Source organism: Mustelus asterias, unplaced genomic scaffold (assembly GCF_964213995.1).
Source record: "Mustelus asterias unplaced genomic scaffold, sMusAst1.hap1.1 HAP1_SCAFFOLD_3470, whole genome shotgun sequence".
In the NCBI taxonomy this organism is placed as follows: domain Eukaryota; kingdom Metazoa; phylum Chordata; class Chondrichthyes; order Carcharhiniformes; family Triakidae; genus Mustelus; species Mustelus asterias.
Genome location: NW_027593415.1, coordinates 909 through 26,601, shown reverse-complemented (window position 1 = coordinate 26,601; position 25,693 = coordinate 909). Strand labels below are relative to the sequence as shown.

Here is a 25,693-nt window from a genome sequence, read left to right as displayed (position 1 = left end):
TCTGTGTTTCTCTCCATCATCTTGGAAATTCTGCTGGCTCGTCAGAAGCTGTTTGGACTGCAGACTGGAAACAGTCTTTCTCCCTGGAGCGAAGATTTTTCTGTTGGAGGTTTGCTCGCCAGAAGCTTTAGCCAAGCAGTATGTGTGTGTGCCTCAAGATGTGCCGGGATCTCCAGGACGGGAAAGTCAAGAGTTTCAATTCTCCATCCAAAGGACTAATTCACAGCAGGTATTGGAAAGCTGCAAGATCCAGCACCACGTGAGCAGACTTACTTTCTGTGCTAAGCCTGGAACGGGGGTGTTTGTTTGTTGGAATAGTATTTTTAGCTGTTAACGTATACACAATATCATGGATGGTATTTTTTTTTGTAATTGGTAAAAGGTATTGCTAATTTTCTTTCTATGTGTTAACTGTGTTCTTAAATAAAGTTTGCTTGATAAAAGCTGCCTCAGGGGTCACTTGAATCATACCTGGAGTGAAACATCTTATGCTCACCCTAGCCTAATTAAAGTGCAAAACATAAGCTCCAGGCTAGCTTCATAAAATACCTTGCAGTTTCTGACCTGGTTTGCAACAAGTGTCTATAATCACAAGCACGTGAAAGTCATAGCTGTCAATATTAGAGGGGGGTTGTGGAGAAATACTTCACCCAGAGGGTGCCGGGGATCTGGGATTCACTGCTTGAAAGGGTGGTTGAAACAGAAAGCAAGGTCACTGCTTTTAAAAAGTACATGAATGGGCACTTGCAAGTGCCGTAACCTGCAGGACTATGCAGAGAGGTGGAAAGGGGGGAGATTAGGGCTTGCAGGCACATGGGGCAGTGTGGCCTCCCACCTGCACCACAGACTTCTCCCCCGTCACTTTGCCATCTCTCAGCAGCCTCTCGACATCCTTCAGCACAGAACAACAGACTAAAAACGTTTTTCAAACTAAACCTTTAATGAATCTTCTTTGTATAGTTTTTTCTCCTTTGTTCAAAGCACTAATGGGGCAGAACAGAAACCCCCTCCCTCCCTCACCCTCCCCTCTCGCACATTTGGATATCAAGACAGGCAAAAAAAGGACAGAGGTTGCATTGGAAATTGGGAGATGGGTAGCAGAGGGTTCCTCATTTCTCTCCCTCCTTTTTTCTTTAAAACATTCAAATGTTGAAGTGAATCAAACCAGCTTTTTTTATTTATTCCAGAATTTTCCAAAAAATCTAAACGAATAAATATGAAAAAAAGCATGAACTTGGCTAATGACTTTTTTTGCACATATTTTACATCTTTCAGCTTCCTTCCTCCCCCCCTCATATGTTGCCCCCCTCCCTCCCCACTCTGCCCCCTCCCTCCCCCCCCCCCCGCACCGTGTCACAATTTAATTTGTCTAGCGCCTGGTGTGTGTTTTGACGTCTGATTGAAAGAGGGTTGGGGGGTTGGGGAAGGGATCCGGTTAAAAGCTAAGGCCTTGCCATGATTCACAGATATAACCCTCGACCTTTTGCCGGGGAAGTCTCTCCACACTCCACTGTTGAACAGGGTGGGTGGGGCGGCGGGGGGGTGGTGGAGGAGGCATCTGTGGATCAAAACTTTTCTCATATTTATTTACATCTTCAATATTTGCAACGGATTCAGAGATTCCGAAACAGGAAAAGAAACTAGACGAACAGCAGAGTGGGGGGAAAAAAACGTGAGGTCGGAACAAGTGGTTTCCATGACTGAGCGAGCAACACTGGAGCCAATTACTTCCACGGTGGAATTCGCTGTCTTTTGTTTCTTTAAAAAAAAATCTTTTATCCGCCTCCAATGTGCAAGTTAAGACAACCTAAGGGTAGTGCGTGCGCAGACACCTGTGTGCACACATACACATTCTCACACACACACAAAATGATACAACCTAACAGGGGGATGGAGGAGGATGGGGAGGGGCAAATGTGGGGGGCGGAGTGAGGGGAATGAAAGAAAACCATTTTTTTCTCCAAAGTCAGTATTAATTCTTTCCCCTTGTGCGAAGCTCTCACTCTGTGAACCCCCTCATCGCAGACAGTGCCTTTCCGTAACACACTCTCTCTTTTAAAGCAAGTCTACTAGGTCAGTCCGAGGAGAGCCAAGTTATGCACATTTTACAGTCTTGGTTCTTTGAAATTAAAATCCTCCCCGTTTGTGTGCCGCTGCTGCCTTTCGTTTCTCAATTTTATTCCTGATGGTCCGCCCGTTCCTTCCTTCCTTTCCATCCTCGGTTTTGTGCAGCTTCAGGCAAGGCCAAACCCTTCCGAGCACTCCTGTATGGCGAGTAGCAACATGTGGCGCAGCTTCTCGTAGCTTTCGTACGCTGGGAGGTCCAGTTGGTTAAAGCTGAGGAAGTTTAAGGAAAGATTTTTCAGATGGAGGCGGTGAGGTTTATTTCACAATTCAAATTTTACCCAGCGACTCTGGCGAGATTCGAACCTGGAACTCCAGAGCTATTGATCAAGTTTTGCGGTTTACCAGTTCAGTGACTCATTAGGCCACAGGAGGAGCCCATTCAGACTGGGAATGGGGAGGGTGCTGGGGAGGTGGAATCTAAACCAGACAGTGGGCGACATTTACAGGTATCAGATTAATCATGTTGGAACACTCTCTTCACTAACGGCAATTGATGATCCATCAATTCTCAGTTTTACAAAATGTATGTGGTTGATTTTGTTCACTTGAGATATTAAGGAATGTAGGACAAAGGTGTTGGGAAATACTGGGAGCTGTGGCTCACTGACTTTTCTCGAGGGGCTGAATGGCCTCCCTCTGCCCCTACGTCACTCTCTCTCTCGTGTGATCACAGCATCAACATAGCTTCACACCATGGTTAAGATAAGGCAGAGGATAAACAAGGAAGATCTAGCCTTCCTCCAGCACCTCAGGACATCCCAACATGCTTCACAGCCAAGTGTGACCCACTATTGGCACGTGCCAAAGGCAGCAACCAATTTGCACAAAGCAAGATCCCACAAACAGCACCTTGAGAATGATCAGACCTGGTTTTGTTTTTCTAAATTAAAGTGGAAGGGTTCCCCCCCCCCACCTCACCCAGAGGTGAATCCTCACCAAGTGTGAGCCGAGGGCAGCCTGTCGGTTGAACGATCGTCCCGGTGAATCTGGAACTTCTGGATGCCGTTCATGCCTTCTAGAGCCGCAAAGCCCTGGAGAGGGACCTTGGAGGTGCCGGTTACAAACTGTAGGAACTTGGCTCGGTCAGCCTGATCGAAGGAGCGCAGTGCCCGCCAGAACCACTGGATCTGTGGGGGTGGAACACAAGAGAGACAAGAAACACATTTAATAGGATCGTGCACAGGGGGGAGGGTTAGCGGGGGGATATTTGCCCAATTTCCTATTGCTCTGTCCCTGCCCTCTGCTCCGAGGCATCAAGACAGAGGGCAAAGAGGCAACTAACACCCACTGTCACTGGAGGGACGATTCCCAGTGATAACAGCTGCCCCGAGGGATCCTCGGAGGGCCCAAAATACCTTGTCGCTCTCTGCAACTGTATCAGTCACATTCCCGCTCACCATCAGCGTCCTCTCATAATCTCCCGATACAAACAAAAAGTACATACATAACGTCAGCAATAAAATACTTACACATGGGGGAAGGCCAAGGGTTAGGAGGAGGTTTACTCGATTTATCCCTGGAAAGAGCAGGATGAGGAAAGGTTGGACAGACTGGGCTTGTTTCCACTGGAGTTTAGAAATGAGAGTTTGAAAGTTTGAGGCCGCCCTTTTAGGACAGAGAATCATAAGAGGTTTACAGCATGGAAACAGGCCCTCGAGCGCAACTTGCCCATGCCACCCTATTTTTTAGCGCAAGCTACTCCCAACTGCTCGCGTTTGGCCCATATCCCTCGATACCCATCTTACCCAAGTAACTGACTAAACGCTTTTTAAAAGACAAAATTGTACCCGCCTCTACTACTACGTCTGGCAGCTTGTTACAGAGGCTCACCACCCTCTGGACCCTTTTGTATCTCTTCCCCCTCACCTTAAAGCTATGCCCTCTAGTTTTAGACTCCCCTACCTTTGGGAAAAGATATTGACTATCTAGCTGATCTATGCCCCTCATTATTTCATAGACCTCTATAAGATCATCCCCAAATCTACAATGCTCCAGGGAAAAAAGTCCCAGTCTATCCAGCCTCTCCTTATAACTCAAACCATCAAGTCCCAGTAGCATCCTAGTAAATCTTTTCTGCACTCTTCCTAGTTTAATAATATCATTTCTATAATAGTGTGACCAGAACTGTACACAGTATTCCAAGTGTGGCCTTCTCAATGTCTTGTACAATTTCAACAAGACGTTCCAACTCCTGTACTCAATGTTCTGACCAATGAAACCAAGCATGCCGAATGCCTTCTTCACCACTCTGTCCACCTGTGACTCCACTTTGAAGGAGCTATGAACATGTACCCCGAGATCTCTTTGTTCTGTAACTCTACCCAACGCCCTACCATTAGGGCAGGTGTGACCTGTTTAAAAAAGACGGGTGGCACTTGAATCCCAGGGGGACCAATATCCTGGCGGGAAGGTTGGCTAAGGCTACTGGAGAGACTTTAAACTAGAAAGGTTGGGGGGAGGGAATCGAAATGAGGGGACTGAGAGCGAGGAGGTTAGCTCGCAAATAGATAAGGAATGTAGACAGGGTAAGAGGGAGGTTAGACGAGTGATGGAGAAGGGAAGTGCTCAGGCTGAAGGTCTGAGATGTGTCTATTTTAATGCCAGGAGTGTAGTGAATAAAGTGGATGAGCTTAGAGCGTGGATTGCTGCTTCGAATTGTGATGTGGTGGCCATTACGGAGACTTGGATGTCTCAGGGACAGGACTGGGTGCTTCAGGTGCCGGGTTTTAGATGTTTCAGGAAGGACAGGGAGGGAGGCAAGAGAGGGGGGGGGAGTGGCACTGTTGATCAGGGATAGTGTCACGGCTGTAGAGAAGGTGGACGCCGTGGAGGGATTGACTACGGAGTCTCTGTGGGTGGAGGTTAGGAACAGGAAGGGGTCGGTAACTTTGCTGGGTGTTTTCTATAGGCCGCCCAATAGTAACAGAGATGTTGAGGAGCAGATGGGGAAACAGATCCTGGAGAGATGTAGGAATAACAGAGTTGTCGTGATGGGAGATTTTAATTTCCCAAACATAGATTGGAATATCCCTAGGGCTAGGGGTTTGGATGGAGAGGAGTTTGTTAGGTGTGTCCAGGAGAGTTTCCTGACACAGTATGTGGATAAGCCTACTAGAGGAGAGGCTGTACTTGATCTGGTGCTGGCTAATGAACCTGGTCAGGTGGAGGATCTCTCGGTGGGAGAGCATCTTGGGGATAGCGATCATAATTCTATCTCCTTCACGATAGCATTGGAAAGAGATAGGATCAGGCAGGCTAGGAAAGTGTTTCTCTGGAGTAAAGGGAAATACAGTGTCATCAGGGAGGAAATTAGACGGGTAAATTGGAAGGAGGCATTCTTGGGGAAAAGTACCGAAGGAAAGTGGAGGATTTTCAAGGAATGTTTGTCTGGAGCTCTGCATGACAACGTTCCGATGAGACAGGGGGGTGTTGGTAGGGTACGGGAACCGTGGTGCACGAAGGTTGTGGTGAACCTGGTGAATAAGAAAAGAGAGGCGTACAGAAGGTTCAGAGAGCTAGGAGGTGTTAAGGATTTAGAGGAGTATACGGGATGTAGGAAGGAGCTTAAGAAGGAAATTAGGAGAGCGAGAAGGGGTCATGAGAAGACCTTGGCGGGTAAGATTAAGGAGAATCCCAAGGCTTTCTACAAATATGTCAAGAGTAAAAGGATGAGATGTGAAGGCATAGGACCCTTAAAAGGTGAAGGGGGAAAAGTTTGTGCGGAACCGTTAGAAATGGCGGAGGTGCTTAATGAATACTTTACCTCGGTATTCACGGTGGAAAGGGATCTGGGTGGTTGTACTGCTGGTTTGCGGTGGACAGAAAGGATCGAGCATGTGGACATAAAGAAAGAGGATGTGTTGGAACTATTGAATGGCATCAAGGTTGGTAAGTCGCCGGGACCGGATGGGATGTACCCCAGGTTACTGTGGGAGGCGAGGGAGGAGATTGCGGAGCCTTTGGCGATGATCTTTGCATCGTCGATGGAGACGGGAGAGGTTCCGGAGGATTGCAGATGTGGTCCCTATATTCAAGAAAGGGAACAGGGACAGCCCGGGAAATTACCGACCGGTGAGTCTAACCTCAGTGGTTGGTAAGTTGATGGAGAGGATCCTGAGAGACCGGATTTATGATCATCTAGAGAAGTTTAGTATGATCAAAAGTAGTCAGCACGGCTTTGTCAAGGGCAGGTCGTGCCTTACGAGCCTGGTTGAGTTCTTTGAAAATGTGACCAAACACATTGACGAAGGAAGAGCGGTGGATGTGGTCTATATGGACTTCAGCAAGGCGTTCGATAAGGTCCCCCATGCAAGACTTCTTGAGAAAGTGAGAGGGCATGGGATCCAAGGGGCTGTTGCCTTGTGGATCCAGAACTGGCTTGCCTGCAGAAGGCAGAGAGTGGCTGTGGAGGGGTCTTTCTCTGCATGGAGGTCAGTGACCAGTGGAGTGCCCCAGGGATCTGTTCTGGGACCCTTGCTGTTTGTCATTTTCATAAATGACCTGGATGAGGAAGTGGAGGGATGGGTTGGTAAGTTTGCTGACGACACCAAGGTAGGTGGTGTTGTGGATAGTTTGGAGGGATGTCAGAAGTTGCAGCGAGACATAGATAGAATGCAAGACTGGGCGGAGAAGTGGCAGATGGACTTCAACCCGGATAAGTGTGTAGTGATCCATTTTGGCAGATCCAATGGGATGAAGCAGCAGTATAATATGAAGAGTACCATTCTTAGCAGTGTAGAGGATCAGAAGGACCTTGGGGTCCGGGTCCATAGGACTCTTAAATCGGCCTCGCAGGTGGAGGATGCGGTCAAGAAGGCGTACGGCGTACTAGCCTTCATTAATCGAGGGATTGAGTTTAGGAGTCGGGAGATAATGCTGCAGCTTTATAGGACCCTGGTTAGACCCCACTTGGAGTACTGCGCGCAGTTCTGGTCACCTCATTACAGGAAGGATGTTGAAGCCATTGAAAGGGTGCAGAGGAGATTTACAAGGATGTTGCCTGGATTGGGGGGCATGCCTTATGAGGATAGGTTGAGGGAGCTTGGTCTCTTCTCCCTGGAGAGACGAAGGATGAGAGGTGACCTGATAGAGGTTTACAAGATGTTGAGAGGTCTGGATAGGGTAGACTCTCAGAGGCTATTTCCAAGGGCTGAAATGGTTGCTACGAGAGGACACAGGTTTAAGGTGCTGGGGGGTAGGTACAGAGGAGATGTCAGGGGTAAGTTTTTCACTCAGAGGGTGGTGGGTGAGTGGAATCGGCTGACGTCGGTGGTGGTGGAGGCAAACTCGTTGGGGTCTTTTAAGAGACTTCTGGATGAGTACATGGGATTTAATGGGATTGAGGGCTATAGATAGGCCTAGAGGTAGGGATATGATCGGCGCAACTTGTGGGCCGAAGGGCCTGTTTGTGCTGTGGCTTTCTATGTTCTATGTTCTATTAACTGAGTAAGTCCTGCCCTGATTCAATCTACCAAAATGCATCACCTCGCATTTGTCTAAATTAAACTCCATCTGCCATTCGTCAGCCACTGGCCCAATTGATCAAGATCCTGTTGCAATTGGAGATAACTTTCTTCACTGTCCACCATGCCACCAATCTTGGCGTCATCTTCAAACTTACTAACCATGCCTCCCAAATTCTCATCCTAATCATTAATATAAATGACAAATAACAGTGGGCCCAGCACCGATCCCTGAGGCACACCGCTGGTCACAGGCCTCCAGTTTGAAAAACAACCCTCTACAACCACCCAAAGAGGAGAATCTTTTTCTCTGCGGGTTCTGCGTCTTTGCAACTCTCTACTTCAGAAGGCAGTGGAGGCCGGGAAGGTTACTGAATTGTTTTTTTAAGATGGAGGTCGATAGGTTCTTGTGAGGCAAGGGAATCAAAGCTTATCGGGGTGAGTGAATGGGAATGTGGAAGTCACAACCTTATTAAGTAGTGGAACAGGCTCCAGGGGCTGAAGGGCCGACCTCTGCTCCTATTTTGCATGTGTGTGTGTAGAAACCCTCATCCATACCCCCTCCCCGCCCTCGTGGTGAAATATTTCCTGGTCAAACTACACTGTGGAAACAATTCTCCTCATCTCCCCCTTCAGTCTGTGATCCCTTCATTACCCAATGACCAACCAGCCAACAATCTTTCATCATTCACCCTCTCATAACCTCTTCCCGTTTCCCCCTTGTCGGCTCTAGAGAAGAAACGTCCCATTTTCGGTGCTTTGACCAAATCACAACCTCTCAGTCCTGATACATCACCTCTGTTCACCTTCACTGCACCTCGGCTATGGTTTTGCGCATGGCAAGTTGCAATCATCCCAATAGCTGCAACTGACAAAAACACACATTCAGAGGAGTTTCATTCAGCTAAAGTGGAAGATTCAAAGGGACAATCTAAAAAATTAACAGGCTGAGACTTGGAAAAAGAAAGGAATTGGGATATTTTGGCACATTGACAAATCGATTGAGTGGAAGTGGAGGGCAGCCACTGCCGATCGCATGAACACAACAACACAGACAGATCAAGATGACTCCTCTATGTCCCACCTGTATGGAGTTAACCTGATACTTGTGGTATTCAGTGTTTGCTTTCAAGTCATCGATGTCGATGGTGGGTAAACCAGAAATAAGCAGCTCCAACTCCTGCTCCGTAAAGATCGAGATCAACCGTTTTGGGATAATCTCGTAGAATCCTTCCAAGAAGGCGGCCAGCTGTTTCCGGATTGCACCTTTCCCAAGATACGAGAGAGAGAGAAAAGAAATGATCAATCTGGCTCGAGGTAAAGGCTTGCCATCACCACCAGCCCATTACGGTCCAAATGAACAGTATTTATCGACGCTTGGCCCCAGTCGCCTCCTTACCCCTCCTCACGCCCAGTTAGTGTGGGGAACAAACCTTCTCTGTCACTCACCAGTCATCTTCATTTGACACACCAGGTGCACGTATTCCTTCTTGTTCTCTTCCGTCACGACAATGTGAGCACCGTTTGCCTTCAGCTCCCGTACCTCACACACTCCAAACTCTTGTACCTGCAATGACATTCGCAAATTGGCCTTGAACGATTTCCTCTCTCTCTGAGGAAAGCTCGACTAAGCTCCAGACCCGCATCCCCACCCCCCCAAACTGCTGCACGCCGGAAGGTGCAGCCACATTCAAATGGCACAGTGTGCAGAATATTTACAAGCTCGTGACTACCACAACAGACTACTCCCCAGACCCAGCACAGTCGTGGGATTAGACCAAGTGGGATATTAAAGGGTGCGGGGAGTGAGGGGGAGGGTGGGATTAGACTGGGTCGGATATTAAAGAGTGCGGGGAGTGAGGGGGAGGGTGGGATTAGACTGGATCGGATATTAAAGGGTGCGGGGAGTGAGGGGGAGGGTGGGATGAGACTGGATCGGATATTAAAGGGTGTGGGGAGTGAGGGGAGAGTGGGATTAGATTGGGTGGATATTAAAGGGTGCGGGGAGCAAGGGGGAGAGTGGGATTAGACTGGGTGGGATATGAAAGGGTTCGGGAAGTGATGGGGAGAGTGGGATTAGACTAGGTCGGATATTAAAGGGTGCGGGGAGTGAGGGGAGAGTGGGATTAGATTGGGTGGATATTAAAGGGTGCGGGGAGCAAGGGGGAGAGTGGGATTAGACTGGGTGGGATATGAAAGGGTTCGGGAAGTGATGGGGAGAGTGGGATTAGACTAGGTCGGATATTAAAGGGTGCGGGGAGTGAGGGGAGAGTGGGATTAGATTGGGTGGATATTAAAGGGTGCGGGGAGCAAGGGGGAGAGTGGGATTAGACTGGGTGGGATATTACTGGGTGTGGGAAGCAAATGGGAGTGTGGGATTAGACTGGGTGGGATATTAAAGGGTGCGGGCAGCGAGAGGGAGAGTGGGATATTAATTGCTGCGGGGAGTGAGGGGGAGAGTGGATGGGATATTACTGGGTGTGGGAAGCAAAGGGGAGAATGGCATTCGACTGGGTGGGATATTGAAGGGTACGGGAGGTGAGGGGAAGACAATGTTTGACATATTAAAGGATGCGGGAGGTGAGGGGAAGACAATGTTTGACATATTAAAGGATGCGGGAGGTGAGGGGAAGACAATGTTTGACATATTAAAGGATGCGGGAGGTGAAGGGAAGACAATGTTTGACATATTAAAGGATGCGGGAGGTGAGGGGAAGACTGGGTGGGATATTGAAGGGTGCAGGAGGTGAGGGAAGACTGGGTGGGATATTAATGGGTGCGGGAGGTGAGGGGAAGACTGGGTGGGATATTGAAGGGTGCGGGAGGTGAGGAGAAGACTGTTTGACATATTAAAGGATGCGGGAGGTGAGGGGAAGACTGGGTGGGATATTGAAGGGTGCAGGTGGTGAGGGAAGACTGGGTGGGATATTAATGGGTGCGGGAGATTAATGGGTGCGGGAGGTGAGGGAAGACTGGGTGGGATATTGAAGGGTGCGGGAGGTGAGGGAAGACTGGGGGTGGGATATTAATGGGTACGGGGAATGAGGGAAGACTGGGTGGGATATTGAAGGGTGCGGGAGGTGAGGGAAGACTGGGTGGGATATTAATACCTCTGTACTGAAGGTGAGCTCGTAACCCAGTGTAGAAACGTCATTTTCCAGCAGGTAAACCAGCCCTTGGTAAAAATGATAATCTTCACTCTCCATGTCTGTGTACCTGTAAGAGAAACAGAGTTTACTTCCAGTTACTTCAAGTAAAAGAACATGCAGTCTCACGCTGCGCTTCCCGCTGTGCAGCAGACGAAGCAGGGCTAGGCCACTCGGCCCGCCAACTTGCACCCACATTGGGCAATATCACGGCTGATTTAAACCGTGGCCTTAGCGACATCCCTCCAGTGGCTGGGGCCAATCTTTCTCCTGGACCAGAACAGGTTAGCTGCTCAGGACGGTCAGGACTGTTGCTTTGAGGGAGCTCACGTAGGTTGCTGCATCGTCCCTACAACACTCTGAATGTACTTCATTGTCAAGTGTTTCTGGACATCCCGAGACCATGAGAAAAGTGAATCGGAAACAGGCCTACCTGACTGATTTGCCAAGGATGTGTTTGTAGAAGGAGCGGGTAAAGTAGCACTCCAGCAAGCGGTTATCGTACACCGCCTTCGCCACGATGCGGCCCACAAACTTGAAATAGCTGAGGTGGTTGGGGTTACAGTGCGATGAGGGGTTGATGGTGTACGTGACTCGGTCACCTGGTGAAGTCCTGAACAGTGCGTACATGGGGTTGAACATTTCCCTGGAGATAATCATGTACCACTCGCGGAGCAGGCCTCCCGCATCCTGTCCCTCCTCCCCTTCAAACACAATGTACCTGGAAAGCAAGTCGGCCGCTGTTAGATACAGAGACACGGGGAGCGGGACCCAGTGTGGATCGGCCTGACTTCATCACTGCAGGGTATAGAGTGCTCAGTGCCTTCAGAATTCACCAATCCCTATCCCACATCGCCAACACAGCTTAAGGCATTCAGCAGGGGTATGATGGAGGTGGACAGGGGGGCTGAGGAGGAGAAGGGTGTAGCGCACACACACACGGGGGGGACGGAAAGACACAAACACAGAGAGGAGGGAGAGCATGCGGGCCAGGGGGCCGGAGGTGAGGGAGTGGAGGGAGGCTGGGGGGAGGCCGGAGGAGGGGGGGGGGGCAAGAGGAGGCCAGGGGGGAGGCCGGAGGGAGGGGAAGGCGAGGGGGGCCAGAGGGAGGGAGGCAGAGAGGGGGGGGGGGCAGAGTGAGGAAGGGACTGAGGGGGGCCGGGGGGGGGGGGGGGGGGCAGGAGATGGGTGGGGGTTCTGGGGTGGGGTCAGAGGGAAGGAGGGGGGTGGCCGGCAGAGGGAGGGAGGGGGGGTGGCCAGGGGGAGGGAGAGGGGGAGGCCAGAGGGAGGGAGGGGGGGAGGCCAGAGGGAGGGAGGGGGGGAGGCCAGAGGGAGGGAGGGAGGGGGGGAGGCCAGAGGGAGGGAGGGAGGGAGGGGGCAGAGGGAGGGAGGGGGCAGAGGGAGGGGGGCTAGAGAAAGGAAGGGAGGGGGGCCAGGGGGAAGGAGGGCGGGAGGGAGGGCGGGAGGGAGGGCGGGAGGGAGGGAGGGAGGGCGGGAGGGAGGGAGGGAGGGAGGGAGGGAGGGAGGGCGGGAGGGAGGGCGGGAGGGAGGGAGAGAGGGCGGGAGAGAGGGCGGGAGAGAGGGCGGGAGAGAGGGCGGGAGAGAGGGCGGGAGAGAGGGCGGGAGGGAGGGAGGGCGGGAGGAAGGGAGGGAGGAAGGGAGGGAGGAAGGGAGGGAGGAAGGGAGGGAGGGGGGGAGGGAGGGAGGGAGGGGGGGAGGGAGGGAGGGGGGGAGGGAGGGAGGGGGGGAGGGAGGGAGGGGGGGAGGGAGGGAGGACGGGCGGGAGGGAGGGCGGGCGGGAGGGAGGGCGGGAGGGAGGGCGGGAGGGAGGGCGGGAGGGAGGGAGGGAGGGAGGGAGGGAGGGAGGGAGGGAGGGAGGGAGGGAGGGAGGACGGGAGGGAGGGAGGACGGGCGGGAGGGAGGACGGGCGGGAGGGAGGACGGGCGGGAGGGAGGACGGGCGGGAGGGAGGACGGGCGGGAGGGAGGACGGGCGGGAGGGAGGACGGGCGGGAGGGAGGACGGGCGGGAGGGAGGACGGGCGGGAGGGAGGACGGGCGGGAGGGAGGACGGGCGGGAGGGAGGACGGGCGGGAGGGAGGACGGGCGGGAGGGAGGACGGGCGGGAGGGAGGACGGGCGGGAGGGAGGACGGGCGGGAGGGAGGGAGGACGGGCGGGAGGGAGGACGGGCGGGAGGGAGGACGGGCGGGAGGGAGGGAGGACGGGCGGGAGGGAGGACGGGCGGGAGGGAGGACGGGCGGGAGGGAGGACGGGCGGGAGGGAGGACGGGCGGGAGGGAGGACGGGCGGGAGGGAGGACGGGCGGGAGGGAGGACGGGCGGGAGGGAGGACGGGCGGGAGGGAGGACGGGCGGGAGGGAGGACGGGCGGGAGGGAGGACGGGCGGGAGGGAGGACGGGCGGGAGGGAGGACGGGCGGGAGGGAGGACGGGCGGGAGGGAGGACGGGCGGGAGGGAGGACGGGCGGGAGGGAGGACGGGCGGGAGGGAGGACGGGCGGGAGGGAGGACGGGCGGGAGGGAGGACGGGCGGGAGGGAGGACGGGCGGGAGGGAGGACGGGCGGGAGGGAGGACGGGCGGGAGGGAGGACGGGCGGGAGGGAGGACGGGCGGGAGGGAGGACGGGCGGGAGGGAGGACGGGCGGGAGGGAGGACGGGCGGGAGGGAGGACGGGCGGGAGGGAGGACGGGCGGGAGGGAGGACGGGCGGGGAGGGAGGACGGGCGGGAGGGAGGGACGGGCGGGAGGGAGGGAGGGCGGGAGGGAGGGAGGGCGGGAAGGAGGGAGGGCGGGAAGGAGGGAGGGCGGGCGGGCGGGGAGTGGATTGGAGTGGAGTGGAGGGGAGGGGTGGGGAGGGGAGGGGAGGGGAGCGGGGCGGTGGTCGGGGGAAGGGAGTCGGCGGGGGGGGGAGGAGGGGGATGCGGGAGGAGGGGGATGCGGGAGGAGGGGGAGGTGGGAGGAGGGGGAGGCGGGAGGAGGGGGAGGCGGGAGGAGGGGGGAGGCGGGAAGAGGGGGGAGGCGGGAGGAGGGGGGAGGCGGGAGGAGGGGGGAGGCGGGAGGAGGGGGGAGGCGGGAGGAGGGGGGAGGCGGGAGGAGGGGGGAGGCGGGAGGAGGGGGGAGGCGGGAGGAGGGGGGAGGCGGGAGGAGGGGGGAGGAGGGGGGAGGCGGGAGGAGGGGGGAGGCGGGAGGAGGGGGGAGGCGGGAGGAGGGGGGAGGCGGGAGGAGGGGGGAGGCGGGAGGAGGGGGGAGGCGGGAGGAGGGGGGAGGCGGGAGGAGGGGGGAGGCGGGAGGAGGGGGGAGGCGGGAGGAGGGGGGAGGGGGGAGGGGGGAGGCGGGAGGAGGGGGAGGCGGGAGGAGGCGGGGGGAGGGGGGAGGCGGGAGGAGGGGGGAGGAGGGGGGAGGCGGGAGGAGGGGGGAGGCGGGAGGAGGGGGGAGGCGGGAGGAGGGAGGAGGGGGGAGGCGGGGGGAGGCGGGGGGAGGGGGGAGGCGGGGGGAGGGGGGAGGCGGGGGGAGGAGGGGGGAGGGGGGAGGGGGGAGGAGGGGGGAGGCGGGAGGAGGGGAGAGGGGGGAGGAGGGGGGATGCGGGAGGAGGGGGGATGCGGGAGGAGGGGGCAGGGGGCGGGAGGAGGGGGCAGGGGGCGGGAGGAGGGGGCAGGGGGCGGGAGGAGGGGGCAGGGGGCGGGAGGAGGGGGCAGGGGGCGGGAGGAGGGGCAGGGGGCGGGAGGAGGGGGCAGGGGGCGGGAGGAGGGGGCAGGGGGCGGGAGGAGGGGGCAGGGGGCGGGAGGAGGGGGCAGGGGGCGGGAGGAGGGGGCAGGGGGCGGGAGGAGGGGGCAGGGGGCGGGAGTAGGGGGCAGGGGGCGGGAGGAGGGGGCGGGGGGGGCAGGGGGCGGGAGGGGGGGCAGGGGGCGGGAGGGGGGGCAGGGGGCGGGAGGGGGGGCAGGGGGCGGGAGGGGGGGCAGGGGGCGGGAGGGGGGGCAGGGGGCGGGAGGGGGGGCAGGGGGCGGGAGGGGGGGCAGGGGGCGGGAGGGGGGCAGGGGGCGGGAGGGGGGCAGGGGGACAGGGGGACGGGGGGGCAGAGGGACGGGGGGGCAGAGGGACGGGGGGGGCAGAGGGACGGGGGGGGCAGAGGGACGGGGGGGGCAGAGGGACGGGGGGGGCAGAGGGACGGGGGGGGCAGAGGGACGGGGGGGGCAGAGGGACGGGGGGGGCAGAGGGACGGGGGGGGCAGAGGGACGGGGGGGGCAGAGGGACGGGGGGGGCAGAGGGACGGGGGGGGCAGAGGGACGGGGGGGGCAGAGGGACGGGGGGGGCAGAGGGACGGGGGGGGCAGAGGGACGGGGGGGGCAGAGGGACGGGGGGGGCAGAGGGACGGGGGGGGCAGAGGGACGGGGGGGGCAGAGGGACGGGGGGGGCAGAGGGACGGGGGGGGCAGAGGGACGGGGGGGGCAGAGGGACGGGGGGGGCAGAGGGACGGGGGGGGCAGAGGGACGGGGGGGGCAGAGGGACGGGGGGGGCAGAGGGACGGGGGGGGCAGAGGGACGGGGGGGGCAGAGGGACGGGGGGGGCAGAGGGACGGGGGGGGCAGAGGGACGGGGGGGGCAGAGGGACGGGGGGGGCAGAGGGACGGGGGGGGCAGAGGGACGGGGGGGGCAGAGGGACGGGGGGGGCAGAGGGACGGGGGGGGCAGAGGGACGGGGGGGGCAGAGGGACGGGGGGGGCAGAGGGACGGGGGGGGCAGAGGGACGGGGGGGGCAGAGGGACGGGGGGGGCAGAGGGACGGGGGGGGCAGAGGGACGGGGGGGGCAGAGGGACGGGGGGGGCAGAGGGACGGGGGGGGCAGAGGGACGGGGGGGGCAGAGGGACGGGGGGGGCAGAGGGACGGGGGGGGCAGAGGGACGGGGGGGGCAGAGGGACGGGGGGGGCAGAGGGACGGGGGGGGCAGAGGGACGGGGGGGGCAGAGGGACGGGGGGGGCAGAGGGACGGGGGGGGCAGAGGGACGGGGGGGGCAGAGGGACGGGGGGGGCAGAGGGACGGGGGGGGCAGAGGGACGGGGGGGGCAGAGGGACGGGGGGGGCAGAGGGACGGGGGGGGCAGAGGGACGGGGGGGGGCAGAGGGACGGGGGGGGGCAGAGGGACGGGGGGGGCAGAGGGACGGGGGGGGCAGAGGGCCGGGGGGGGGCAGAGGGCCGGGGGGGGCAGAGGGCCGGGGGGGGCAGAGGGACGGGGGGGGCAGAGGGACGGGGGAGGCAGAGGGACGGGGGGGGCAGAGGGACGGGGGGGGCAGAGGGACGGGGGGGGCAGAGGGACGGGGGGGCAGAGGGACGGGGGGGGCAGAGGGACGGGGGGGGCAGAGGGACGGGGGGGGCAGAGGGACGGGGGGGGCAGAGGGACGGGGGGGGCAGAGGGACGGGGGGGGCAGAGGGACGGGGGGGGCAGAGGGACGGGGGGGGCAGAGGGACGGGGGGGGCAGAGGGACGGGGGGGGCAGAGGGACGGGGGGGGCAGAGGGACGGGGGGGGCAGAGGGACGGGGGGGGCAGAGGGACGGGGGGGGCAGAGGGACGGGGGGGGCAGAGGGACGGGGGGGGCAGAGGGACGGGGGGGGCAGAGGGACGGGGGGGGCAGAGGGACGGGGGGGGCAGAGGGACGGGGGGGGCAGAGGGACGGGGGGGGCAGAGGGACGGGGGGGGCAGAGGGACGGGGGGGGCAGAGGGACGGGGGGGGCAGAGGGACGGGGGGGGGCAGAGGGACGGGGGGGGCAGAGGGACGGGGGGGGCAGAGGGACGGGGGGGGCAGAGGGACGGGGGGGGCAGAGGGACGGGGGGGGCAGAGGGACGGGGGGGGCAGAGGGACGGGGGGGGCAGAGGGACGGGGGGGGCAGAGGGACGGGGGGGCAGAGGGACGGGGGGGGGCAGAGGGACGGGGGGGCAGAGGGAGGAGGGGTGAAGCTGGGAGGTGGAGGGTGGGGTCAGAGGAAGCCAGAGAAAATGTGAGAGTGAGGGTAAGAAACAGATCTCACCTGGCAAAGTTCAAGCATTCCTCTAATGTCACTTTATGGTAGGGAGGCCTGACCCACTGAAGCTGTGTGGTCCTCGCTGCCTCTTTCAAACCCCACCCTGGGGTAAATGGACACATCCTACTGACCGCACTGTCTCCCACTGGAATTCAGTGGTACAGAGGAGTGTGCCTCTTTCCCAACCCTCAGTCTTACCTGGAGCCCAGAAGCTCAGTCTGGTTGGCAGGTGGATAAGGCTCACATCAAGAGTTGAGATCTGTTCACAGCAGGAACTGTGAATGGAGCAACTCAGTGGGAAGGGAGCCGTCAGCTTTGGCCATCTCTAACAGCCACTCCGTTAAGCTTTATCCGTGGCCCCCGCCAAACAGCCACCAAAGACCCAGTTTATCTGACAGTCTCCTGCTCTGCAAGGAGAGAGGTTTATAAAAAGCTGGGAGCTCAAGGGATTGTATCCTTACAGCCTGTTCTTCATCTCCTCGGGGGATTTCCTGTGGAGCTCCCGGTACGAGTCCTCAAAGACGTGGTCCCTCCGCACATGCACCGCTAAATCCTCCTTGCGGATGCCTTCGTCCAAACGCTCCAACTCCTGACGGAAGTACCTGGGCCAGAGGAAGCAGGGCAGGCAGATCAGCAAATGGGGGACAATCTGCCCGAGGTGGGGCTAGTGCAGCGAGGATCTGAGGGGAACTCAAACCAGGTTCAGGAGCCCAATGTTCAAACTGGGAGGGAGAGAGAAAGCAGATACTGTCCTCCATCCATAGCACTCGAGAAGCACAGGGGACCTTTATAACTGGCCCAGGTCCTGACAACACCAACACTAACTGGGTAGTACAGTGGTTAGCACTGCTGCTTCAGGGCCCAGGTTCAACTCCAGACTGGGTCACTGTCTGTGTGGAGTTTGCACATTCTCCTTGTGTCTGCGTGGGTTTCCTCCGGGTGCTCCGGTTTCCTCCCACACTCCAAAGATGTGCAGGTTCGGTAGATTGGCCGTGCTACATCCTAAAATGTGTAGGTTAGGGGGCTTAGCAGTGTAAATGCGTGGGGTTCCTGGGTAGTGCGGGGGGGGGGTGGGCCTGGGTAAGATACTCTGTAGGAGAGTCAGTGCAGACTCGATGGGATGAATGGTCTCCGCCTGCACCTAGGGATTCTACAAATAATTAGACACAGGGAGTATTAACTAGCCAGGGCCCACCACCAGGCGATGATAGTCTGATAGGATTTCCCCCAACTGGTGTCAGCATACAAACTGCAATCCAAACACAGGAAGACAGGAAAAGGCAGTTCACTGGAACTCTGTTCCCACCTCAGGTTCGGTCAGCTTGTCCTTTCTGCAGTTTTGGATCTCTCCAACTTCCCCCCACTTCTGCCTGAACCCAGTGACGGTGGGTTAGGGTGGGGAGAACTGGCAGCTGCAACCCCGCCAATACCCCCTGAATCTTACCCAGATGGTCAGAACTCTGGCTGTATGTGCCAGGCAAATCCGCAGAAGGTAGGCGCTAGCACCAACTGCCGGCACCCGCCAACACTGCCCAGCTCACCCACCCTCCCCCTTTTCCAGTGACATTCCTCAGCGTAGGAGGAGCACCGAGGATCCTAGCCAATGCCTCTTTCCCTTACACCCCGTGGCAACACCGCAATCTCTCTCCCCTCCCCGGCCAAGGCAACATCTTAGTTGCCCGTAGGGTCGAGTACATGGACAGAGCTCAGGTAACTTGTGAGCATGCCCATTGGTCAGCTTGGCAGTATAGCTGCGCCCAGAATCCAATCCCAAGGTCGAGGGTTTGAATCTCACCTCAGGCAGTTCAGCAATTCAAAATCAGCTGAAATAAACAAATCCACAATTTTCAGAAGGAAACCATGGTGAAGCTGTCAGATTGCTGTTCAAAAAATAAGACCCAACTGACTCACGAATACCCTGTAGAGATAGAAACCTGTCATCCTTACCCCACACCATAGAAACACGAGAAAAGAGGAGCAGGAGGAGGCCATTTGGCCCTTCAAGCCTGCTCCGCCATTCAAACAACAAAGAATACAGCACAGGAACAGGCCCTTTGGCCCTCCAAGCCTGCACCGATCATGTGTTCCTAACTAGACCATTCGTTTGTATCCCTCTATTCCCAGTCTGTTCATGTGGCTATCTCGATAAGTCTTAAATGATCCCAGCGTGTCCGCCTCAACCACCTTGCCTGGCAGCGCATTCCAGGCCCCCACCATCCTCTGTGTAAAATATGTCCCCCGCATATCTGTATTGAACTTTGCCCCCCTTACCTTGAACTTGTGACCCCTTGGGTTTGTCATTTCTGACCTGGGAAAAAGCTTCCAACTGTTCACCCTATCTATGCCCTTCATAATTTCATAAACTTCTATTAGGTCGCCCCTCAACCTCCGTCTTTCCAGGGAGAACAAGCCCAGTTTACCCAATCTCTCCTCATAGCTAATACCCTCCATACCAGGCAACATCCTGGTAAACCTTTTCTGTACTCTCTCCAAAGCCTCCACGTCCTTCTGGTAGTGTGGCGACCAGAACTGGACGCAGTATTCCAAATGTGGCCAAACCAATGTTCTATACAGCTGCAACATCATATGCCAACTTTTATACTCTATGTCCCGTCCAATAAAGGCAAACATGCCATATGCCTTCTTCACCATCTTTTCCACCTGTGCTGCCACCTTTTAGGATCTGTGGACTTGCACACCCAGGTCCCTCTGTGTGTCTATACTCCTGATGATTCTGCCATTTATTGTATAGCTCCCCCCGCCTTAGTTCTACCAAAATACATCACTTCGCATTTATCTGGATTAAATTCCATCTGCCATGTCTCCGCCCAATGTTCCAGCCTATCTATATCCTGCTGTATTCTCTGACAATGTTCATCACTATCCCCAACTCCAGCAATCTTTGTGCCGTCTGCAAACTTACTAATCAGACCAGCTACATCTTCTTCCAAATCATTTATATATATCACAAACAGCAGAGGTCCCAGTACAGAGCCCTGCGGGGACTCCACTAGTCACAGACCTCCAATCAGAAAAAGACCCCTCCACTGCTACCCTCTGTCTTCTATGGCCAACACAGTAAGAAGTCTCGCAACATTAGGTTAAAGTCCAACAGGTTTATTTGGTCGCAAAAGCCACACAAGCTTTCGGAGCGCTGCCCCTTCGTCAGGTGAGTGGGAGTTCTGATCACAAACAGGGCATATAAAGACACAAACACAATTTACAAAATAATGATTGGAATGCGAGTCTTACAGTAATCAAGTCTTAAAGGTACAGACAATGTGAGTGGAGAGAGCGTCAAGCACAGGTTAAAGAGATGTGTATTGTCTCCAGACAGAACAGTTAGTGAGATTTTGCAAGCCCAGGCAAGTCGTGGGGGTTGCAGATAGTGTGACATGAACCCAAGGTCCCGGTTGAGGCCGTCCTCATGTGTGCGGAACTTGGCTATCAGTCTCTGCTCAGCGATTCTGCGCTGAGGTTGCTGAGCAGAAACTGATAGCCAAGTTCCGCACACATGAGGACGGCCTCAACTGGGATCTTGGGTTCATGTCACACTATCTGTAACCCCCACAGCTTGCCTCCTGGACTTGCAGAATCTCACTGGCTGTCCTGTCTGGAGACAATACACATCTCTTTCGGCTTGGAAGGCCGAAGGGCCTGTTTCCTGTGCTGTACTGTTCTTTAACCTGTGCTTAACCCTCTCTCCACTCACATTGTCTGTACCTTTAAGACTTGATTACTGTAAAGACTCGCATTCCAATCATTATTTTGTAAATTGAGTTTGTGTCTTTATATGCCCTGTTTGTGAACAGAACTCCCACTCACCTGACGAAGGGGCAGCGCTCCGAAAGCTGGTGGCTTTTGCGACCAAATAAACCTGTTGGACTTTAACCTGGTGTTGTGAGACTTCTTACTGTGTTTACCCTAGTCCAACGCCAGCATCTCCACATCATGACTTCTATGGCCAAGCCAGTTCTGTACCCATCTAGCTAGTTCACCTTTGATCCCGTGAGATTTAACCTTTTGCACCAGCCTGCCATGAGGGACCTTGTCAAATGCTTTACTAAAATCCATGTAGACGACATCCACGGCCCTTCAGTCGTCAATCATTTTTATCACCTCCTCAAAAAACTCAACCAAATTTGTGAGGCATGACCTCCCTCATACAAAACCATGTTGTCTATCGCTAATGAGACTATTCAGTTCTAAACGTGCATAGATACTATCTCTAAGAATCTTCTCCAACAATTTCCCTACCACGGACGTCAAGTTCACTGGCCTATAATTACCCGGGTTATCCTTGCTACCCTTCTTAAATAACGGGACCACATTTGCTGTCCTCCAGTCCTCTGGGAACTCACCTGTGTCCAATGAAGAAACAAAGATTTCTGTTAGAGGCCCAGCAATTTCATCTCTTGTCTCTCTCAGTAATCTAGGACAGGTGCCATCTGGCCCTGGGGATTTGTCTACCTTAATGCTTCCTAAAACACCTAACACTTCCTCCCTTGTAATTGCGATTTGTTCTAACGGGTCTACACATCTCTCTGAGACATTACCAATCAATGTGTCCCTCCTTTGTGAATACTGCTACAAAGTATTCATTTAGGATCTCACCTACTTTCTCGGGTTCTAAGCATAATTCCCCTCCTTTGTCCTTGAGAGGTCCGACTCTTTCTCTGACAACCCTCTTGTTCCTAACGTACGTAGAACATAGAACAGTACTGCACAGAACAGGCCCTTCGGCCCACGATGTTGTGCCGAGCTTTATCTGAAACCAAGATCAAGCTATCCCACTCCCTATCATCCTGGTGTGCTCCATGTGCCTATCCAATAACCACTTAAATGTTCCTAAAGTGTCTGACTCCACTATCACTGCAGGCAGTCCATTCCACACCCCAACCACTCTCTGCGTAAAGAACCTACCTCTGATGTCCTTCCTATATCTCCCACCACGAACCCTATAGTTATGCCCCCTTGTAATAGCTCCATCCACCCGAGGAAATAGTCTTTGAACGTTCACTCTATCTATCCCCTTCATCATTTTATAAACCTCTATTAAGTCTCCCCTCAGCCTCCTCCGCTCCAGAGAGAACAGCCCTAGCTCCCTCAACCTTCCCTCATAAGACCTACCCTCCAAACCAGGCAGCATCCTGGTAAATCTCCTCTGCACTCTTTCCAGCGCTTCCACATCCTTCTTATAGTGAGGTGACCAAAACTGCACACAATATTCCAAATGTGGTCTCACCAAGGTCCTGTACAGTTGCAGCATAACCCCACGGCTCTTAAACTCCAACCCCCTGTTAATAAAAGCTAACACACTATAGGCCTTCTTCACAGCTCTATCCACTTGAGTGGCAACCTTTAGAGATCTGTGGATATGGACCCCAAGATCTCTCTATTCCTCCACAGTCTTCACTACCCTACCTTTGACCCTGTAATCCACATTTAAATTAGTCCTACCAAAATGAATCACCTCACATTTATCAGGGTTAAACTCCATTTGCCATTTTTCAGCCCAGCTTTGCATCCTATCTATGTCTCTTTGCAGCCTACAACAGCCCTCCACCTCATCCACTACTCCACCAATCTTGGTGTCATCAGCAAATTTACTGATCCACCCTTCAGCCCCCTCCTCTAAGTCATTAATAAAAATCACAAAGAGCAGAGGACCAAGCACTGATCCCTGCGGCACTCCGCTAGCAACCTGCCTCCAATCCGAAAATTTTCCATCCACCACCACCCTCCGTCTTCAATCAGACAGCCAGTTACCTATCCAATCGGCCAACTTTCCCTCTATCCCACACCTCCTTACTTTCATCATAAGCCGACCATGGGGGACCTTATCAAACGCCTTACTAAAATCCATGTATATGACATCAACTGCCCTACCTTCATCAACACACTTAGTTACCTCCTCAAAAAATTCAATCAAATTTGTGAGGCACGACTTGCCCTTCACAAATCCGTGCTGACTATCCCGGATGAATCCACATCTTTCTAAATGGTCGTAAATCCCATCCCTAAGGACCTTTTCCATCAATTTACCAACCACCGAAGTAAGACTAACCGGTCTATAATTACCAGGGTCATTTCTATTCCCTTTCTTAAACAGAGGAACAACATTCGCCATTCTCCAGTCCTTTGGCACCATCCCCGTGGACAGCGAGGACCCAAAGATCAAAGCCAAAGGCTCTGCAATCTCATCCCTTGCCTCCCAAAGAATCCTAGGATATATTTCATCAGGCCCAGGGGACTTATCGACCTTCAGTTTATTCAAAACTGCCAGGACATCCTCCCTCCGAACATCTATTTCCTCCAGCCTATTAGCCTGTAACACCTTCTCTTCCTCAAAAACATGGCCCCTCTCCTTGGTGAACACTGAAGAAAAGTATTCATTCATCACCTCGCCTATCTCTACTGACTCCATACACAAGTTCCCACTACTGCCCTGTATGTATAAAATGCCTTGGGATTCTCCAATTTTGTCTGCCAAGTGACCCCTTTTTGCCCTTCTAAGTCCCTGTTTGAGTTCTTTTCTACTTTCTCTGTATTCCTCCAGTGCTTCATCTGTTTTTAGCTGCCTGGACCTTATGTATGCCCCTTTTTACTTTTTGATTAGACCCACAATTTCACTGGTTATCCACGGCTCCCGAATCCTACCTTTCCTATCCTTCCTCTTTACAGGCACATGCCTGTCCTGCAGTCCTATCAACTGCTCCTTAAAAGACTCCCACATGCCAGATGTGGATTTACCCTCGAACAGCCTCTCCCAAATCAACAGCCACCAAATCCTGCCTAATCCGGCTGTAGTTAGCCTTCCCCCAATTCAGCACCTTACCCATAGGACAACACTCATCCTTTTCCATGACTATCAGAAAGTTTACAGAATTGTGGTCACTGTTTGCCACATGTTTCCCCACTGAAACTTTGATGACCTGACCGCGCTCATTCCCCAGTACTAGGTCCAGTATAGCCCCCTCTCTAGTTGGACTATCAACATATTGTCCCAAAGAACCTTCCTGGACACATTTTACAAATTCCTCCCCGTCCGGACCCCCAGCGCTAAGCGATTTCCAGTCTATACAAGGGAAATTAAAGTCTCCCACTACAACAACCCTATTTTTTCTGCACCTGTCCAGAATCTCCTTACATATCCGTTCCTCAACTTCCCGTGGGCTGTTGGGAGGCCTGTAGTATACCCCCAGCATAGTGACTGCGCCCTTCCTGTTTCTGAGCTCCACCCACAGTGACTCGTTACCTGACCCTTCCAAATTGTCCACCCTCTGTACCGCTGTAATATGCTCCCTAACCAGTATTGCTACTCCTCCATCTCTTCTCGCCCCTCCTCTGTCTTTCCTAAAACTTATACCCGGAATATTCAGCTGCCAGTCCTGTCCTTTTAACAAAGTCTCCGTCACTGCAACCACATCCAAGTTCCATGCAAGCATTATTCATTATGATCATGACTGATCATCCAACTCAATATCCTGATCCCACCCACCCCCCATATCCCTTAATAGCTTTAGACCCCAGAGCTATATCTAACTCCTCCTTGGAAACATAATGTTTTGACCTCAACTGCTTTTTGTGGTAGTGAAATCCACACGCTGACCCACTCTCTGGATGAAGAAATTTCTCCTCATCTCTGTCCTAAAATGGGTTACCCTGTACCCTCAGGCTGTGACCCTTGGTTCTGGACTCCCCCACCATCAGGAACATCCTTCGTGCATCTCCCTATCTAGTCCTGTTAGAAATTTATAGGTTTCTATGAGATTCCCCTAATTTTTTCCAAACTCCAGCAAATACAATCCTAACCAACTCAATCCCTCATATGTCAGTCCTGCCATCCCAGGAATCAGCCTGGTAAACCTTCGCTCCACTCACTCCACAGTAAGACCATCATTCCTCAGATAAGGAGAGCAAAACTGTACACAATACTCAGGTGTGGCCTCACCAACGCCCGAGACAATTGTAGTAAAACATCCCAATCCCTATAGCCAAATCCCCTCGCTGTGAAGATCAACATACCATTTGCCTTCTTTACTGCCTTCTGTACCTGCGCGCTTACTTTCAGTGACTGATGTATGAGGACACCCAGGTCTCATTTATTCCTACATAGTTGACTCTGAACATACTCCCTCAAGTGGTCCCTATGAGCCCCTAGGGCGTACTAGCACCGCATCCCTGTCTGAAAGAGAACACAAAAGGCAGGCAATAAATGCAGTGTTGCCCACATCCAGGGAATGAATTAGGAATTTCAAACAAAGGACGCAGGGCACCAATGAAACCGGGTTTCAGGGTATCCAAATCAACAGGGATGGCACCCCTCGACCGAGCTTTAGTGGGGTGAGACAAGCAGAAAGACCTCTGCCAAAAGGTTCAATGATTAGAGGGTGGCAGAATCGAAGCCCCGTGGCCAACCAGAGGCTTTTCCAGGCGTCCACCCCAGAGTTTGCTTTCGCAGGAGCAAAGCGTCAGAGGTCAAGTGCTCGTGGAGAACCTACTTGCGTTTGACATCGAAGTCGAGGATCCGAATGTAATCCACGAGGACAGCAAAAGGGCCGTCTGCCAGGTGTGTGGTGGACTGACGCAGAATCTGGTTCAGCACCGTTCGATGGGTTTCTAAAAAAAACGTGAACGAGATAGAAACAGAAAGCTTAAGCGAATAACATTTCGGACCTGAATTTGAGGAATCACTTTTAAGACTGATTTTTATATTGGAGGGAAGAAGTTGTGTCGCCATTATTTTCTGATAGTGGCGACACAACAATACTTTCCAACTGCTTACATTAGGACCTACAAGGGGGGCATAGAGTAAAGCTCCCTCTACACTGTCCCCCATCAAACACTCCCAGTACAGATACAGCACGGGGTTAGATACAGAGTAAAGCTCCCTCTACACTGTCCCCATCAAACACTCCCAGTACAGATAC

General features: G+C 55.0%; 1 protein-coding gene across 1 annotated transcript; it reads right to left on the bottom strand.

Annotated features, from left to right (window-relative positions):
- Nucleotides 1–926: 926 nt before the first annotated feature.
- On the bottom strand, nucleotides 927–25,382 carry LOC144490588 (E3 ubiquitin-protein ligase HUWE1-like; the record flags this gene model as incomplete). The annotated part of the gene is made up of 8 exons (XM_078208300.1): nucleotides 927–2,337; nucleotides 3,064–3,254; nucleotides 8,674–8,855; nucleotides 9,039–9,156; nucleotides 10,700–10,805; nucleotides 11,169–11,456; nucleotides 17,222–17,362; nucleotides 25,265–25,382. Coding segments are annotated over 8 exons (1,247 nt in total), but the record flags the coding sequence as incomplete, so codon positions are not given.
- Nucleotides 25,383–25,693: the final 311 nt, after the last annotated feature.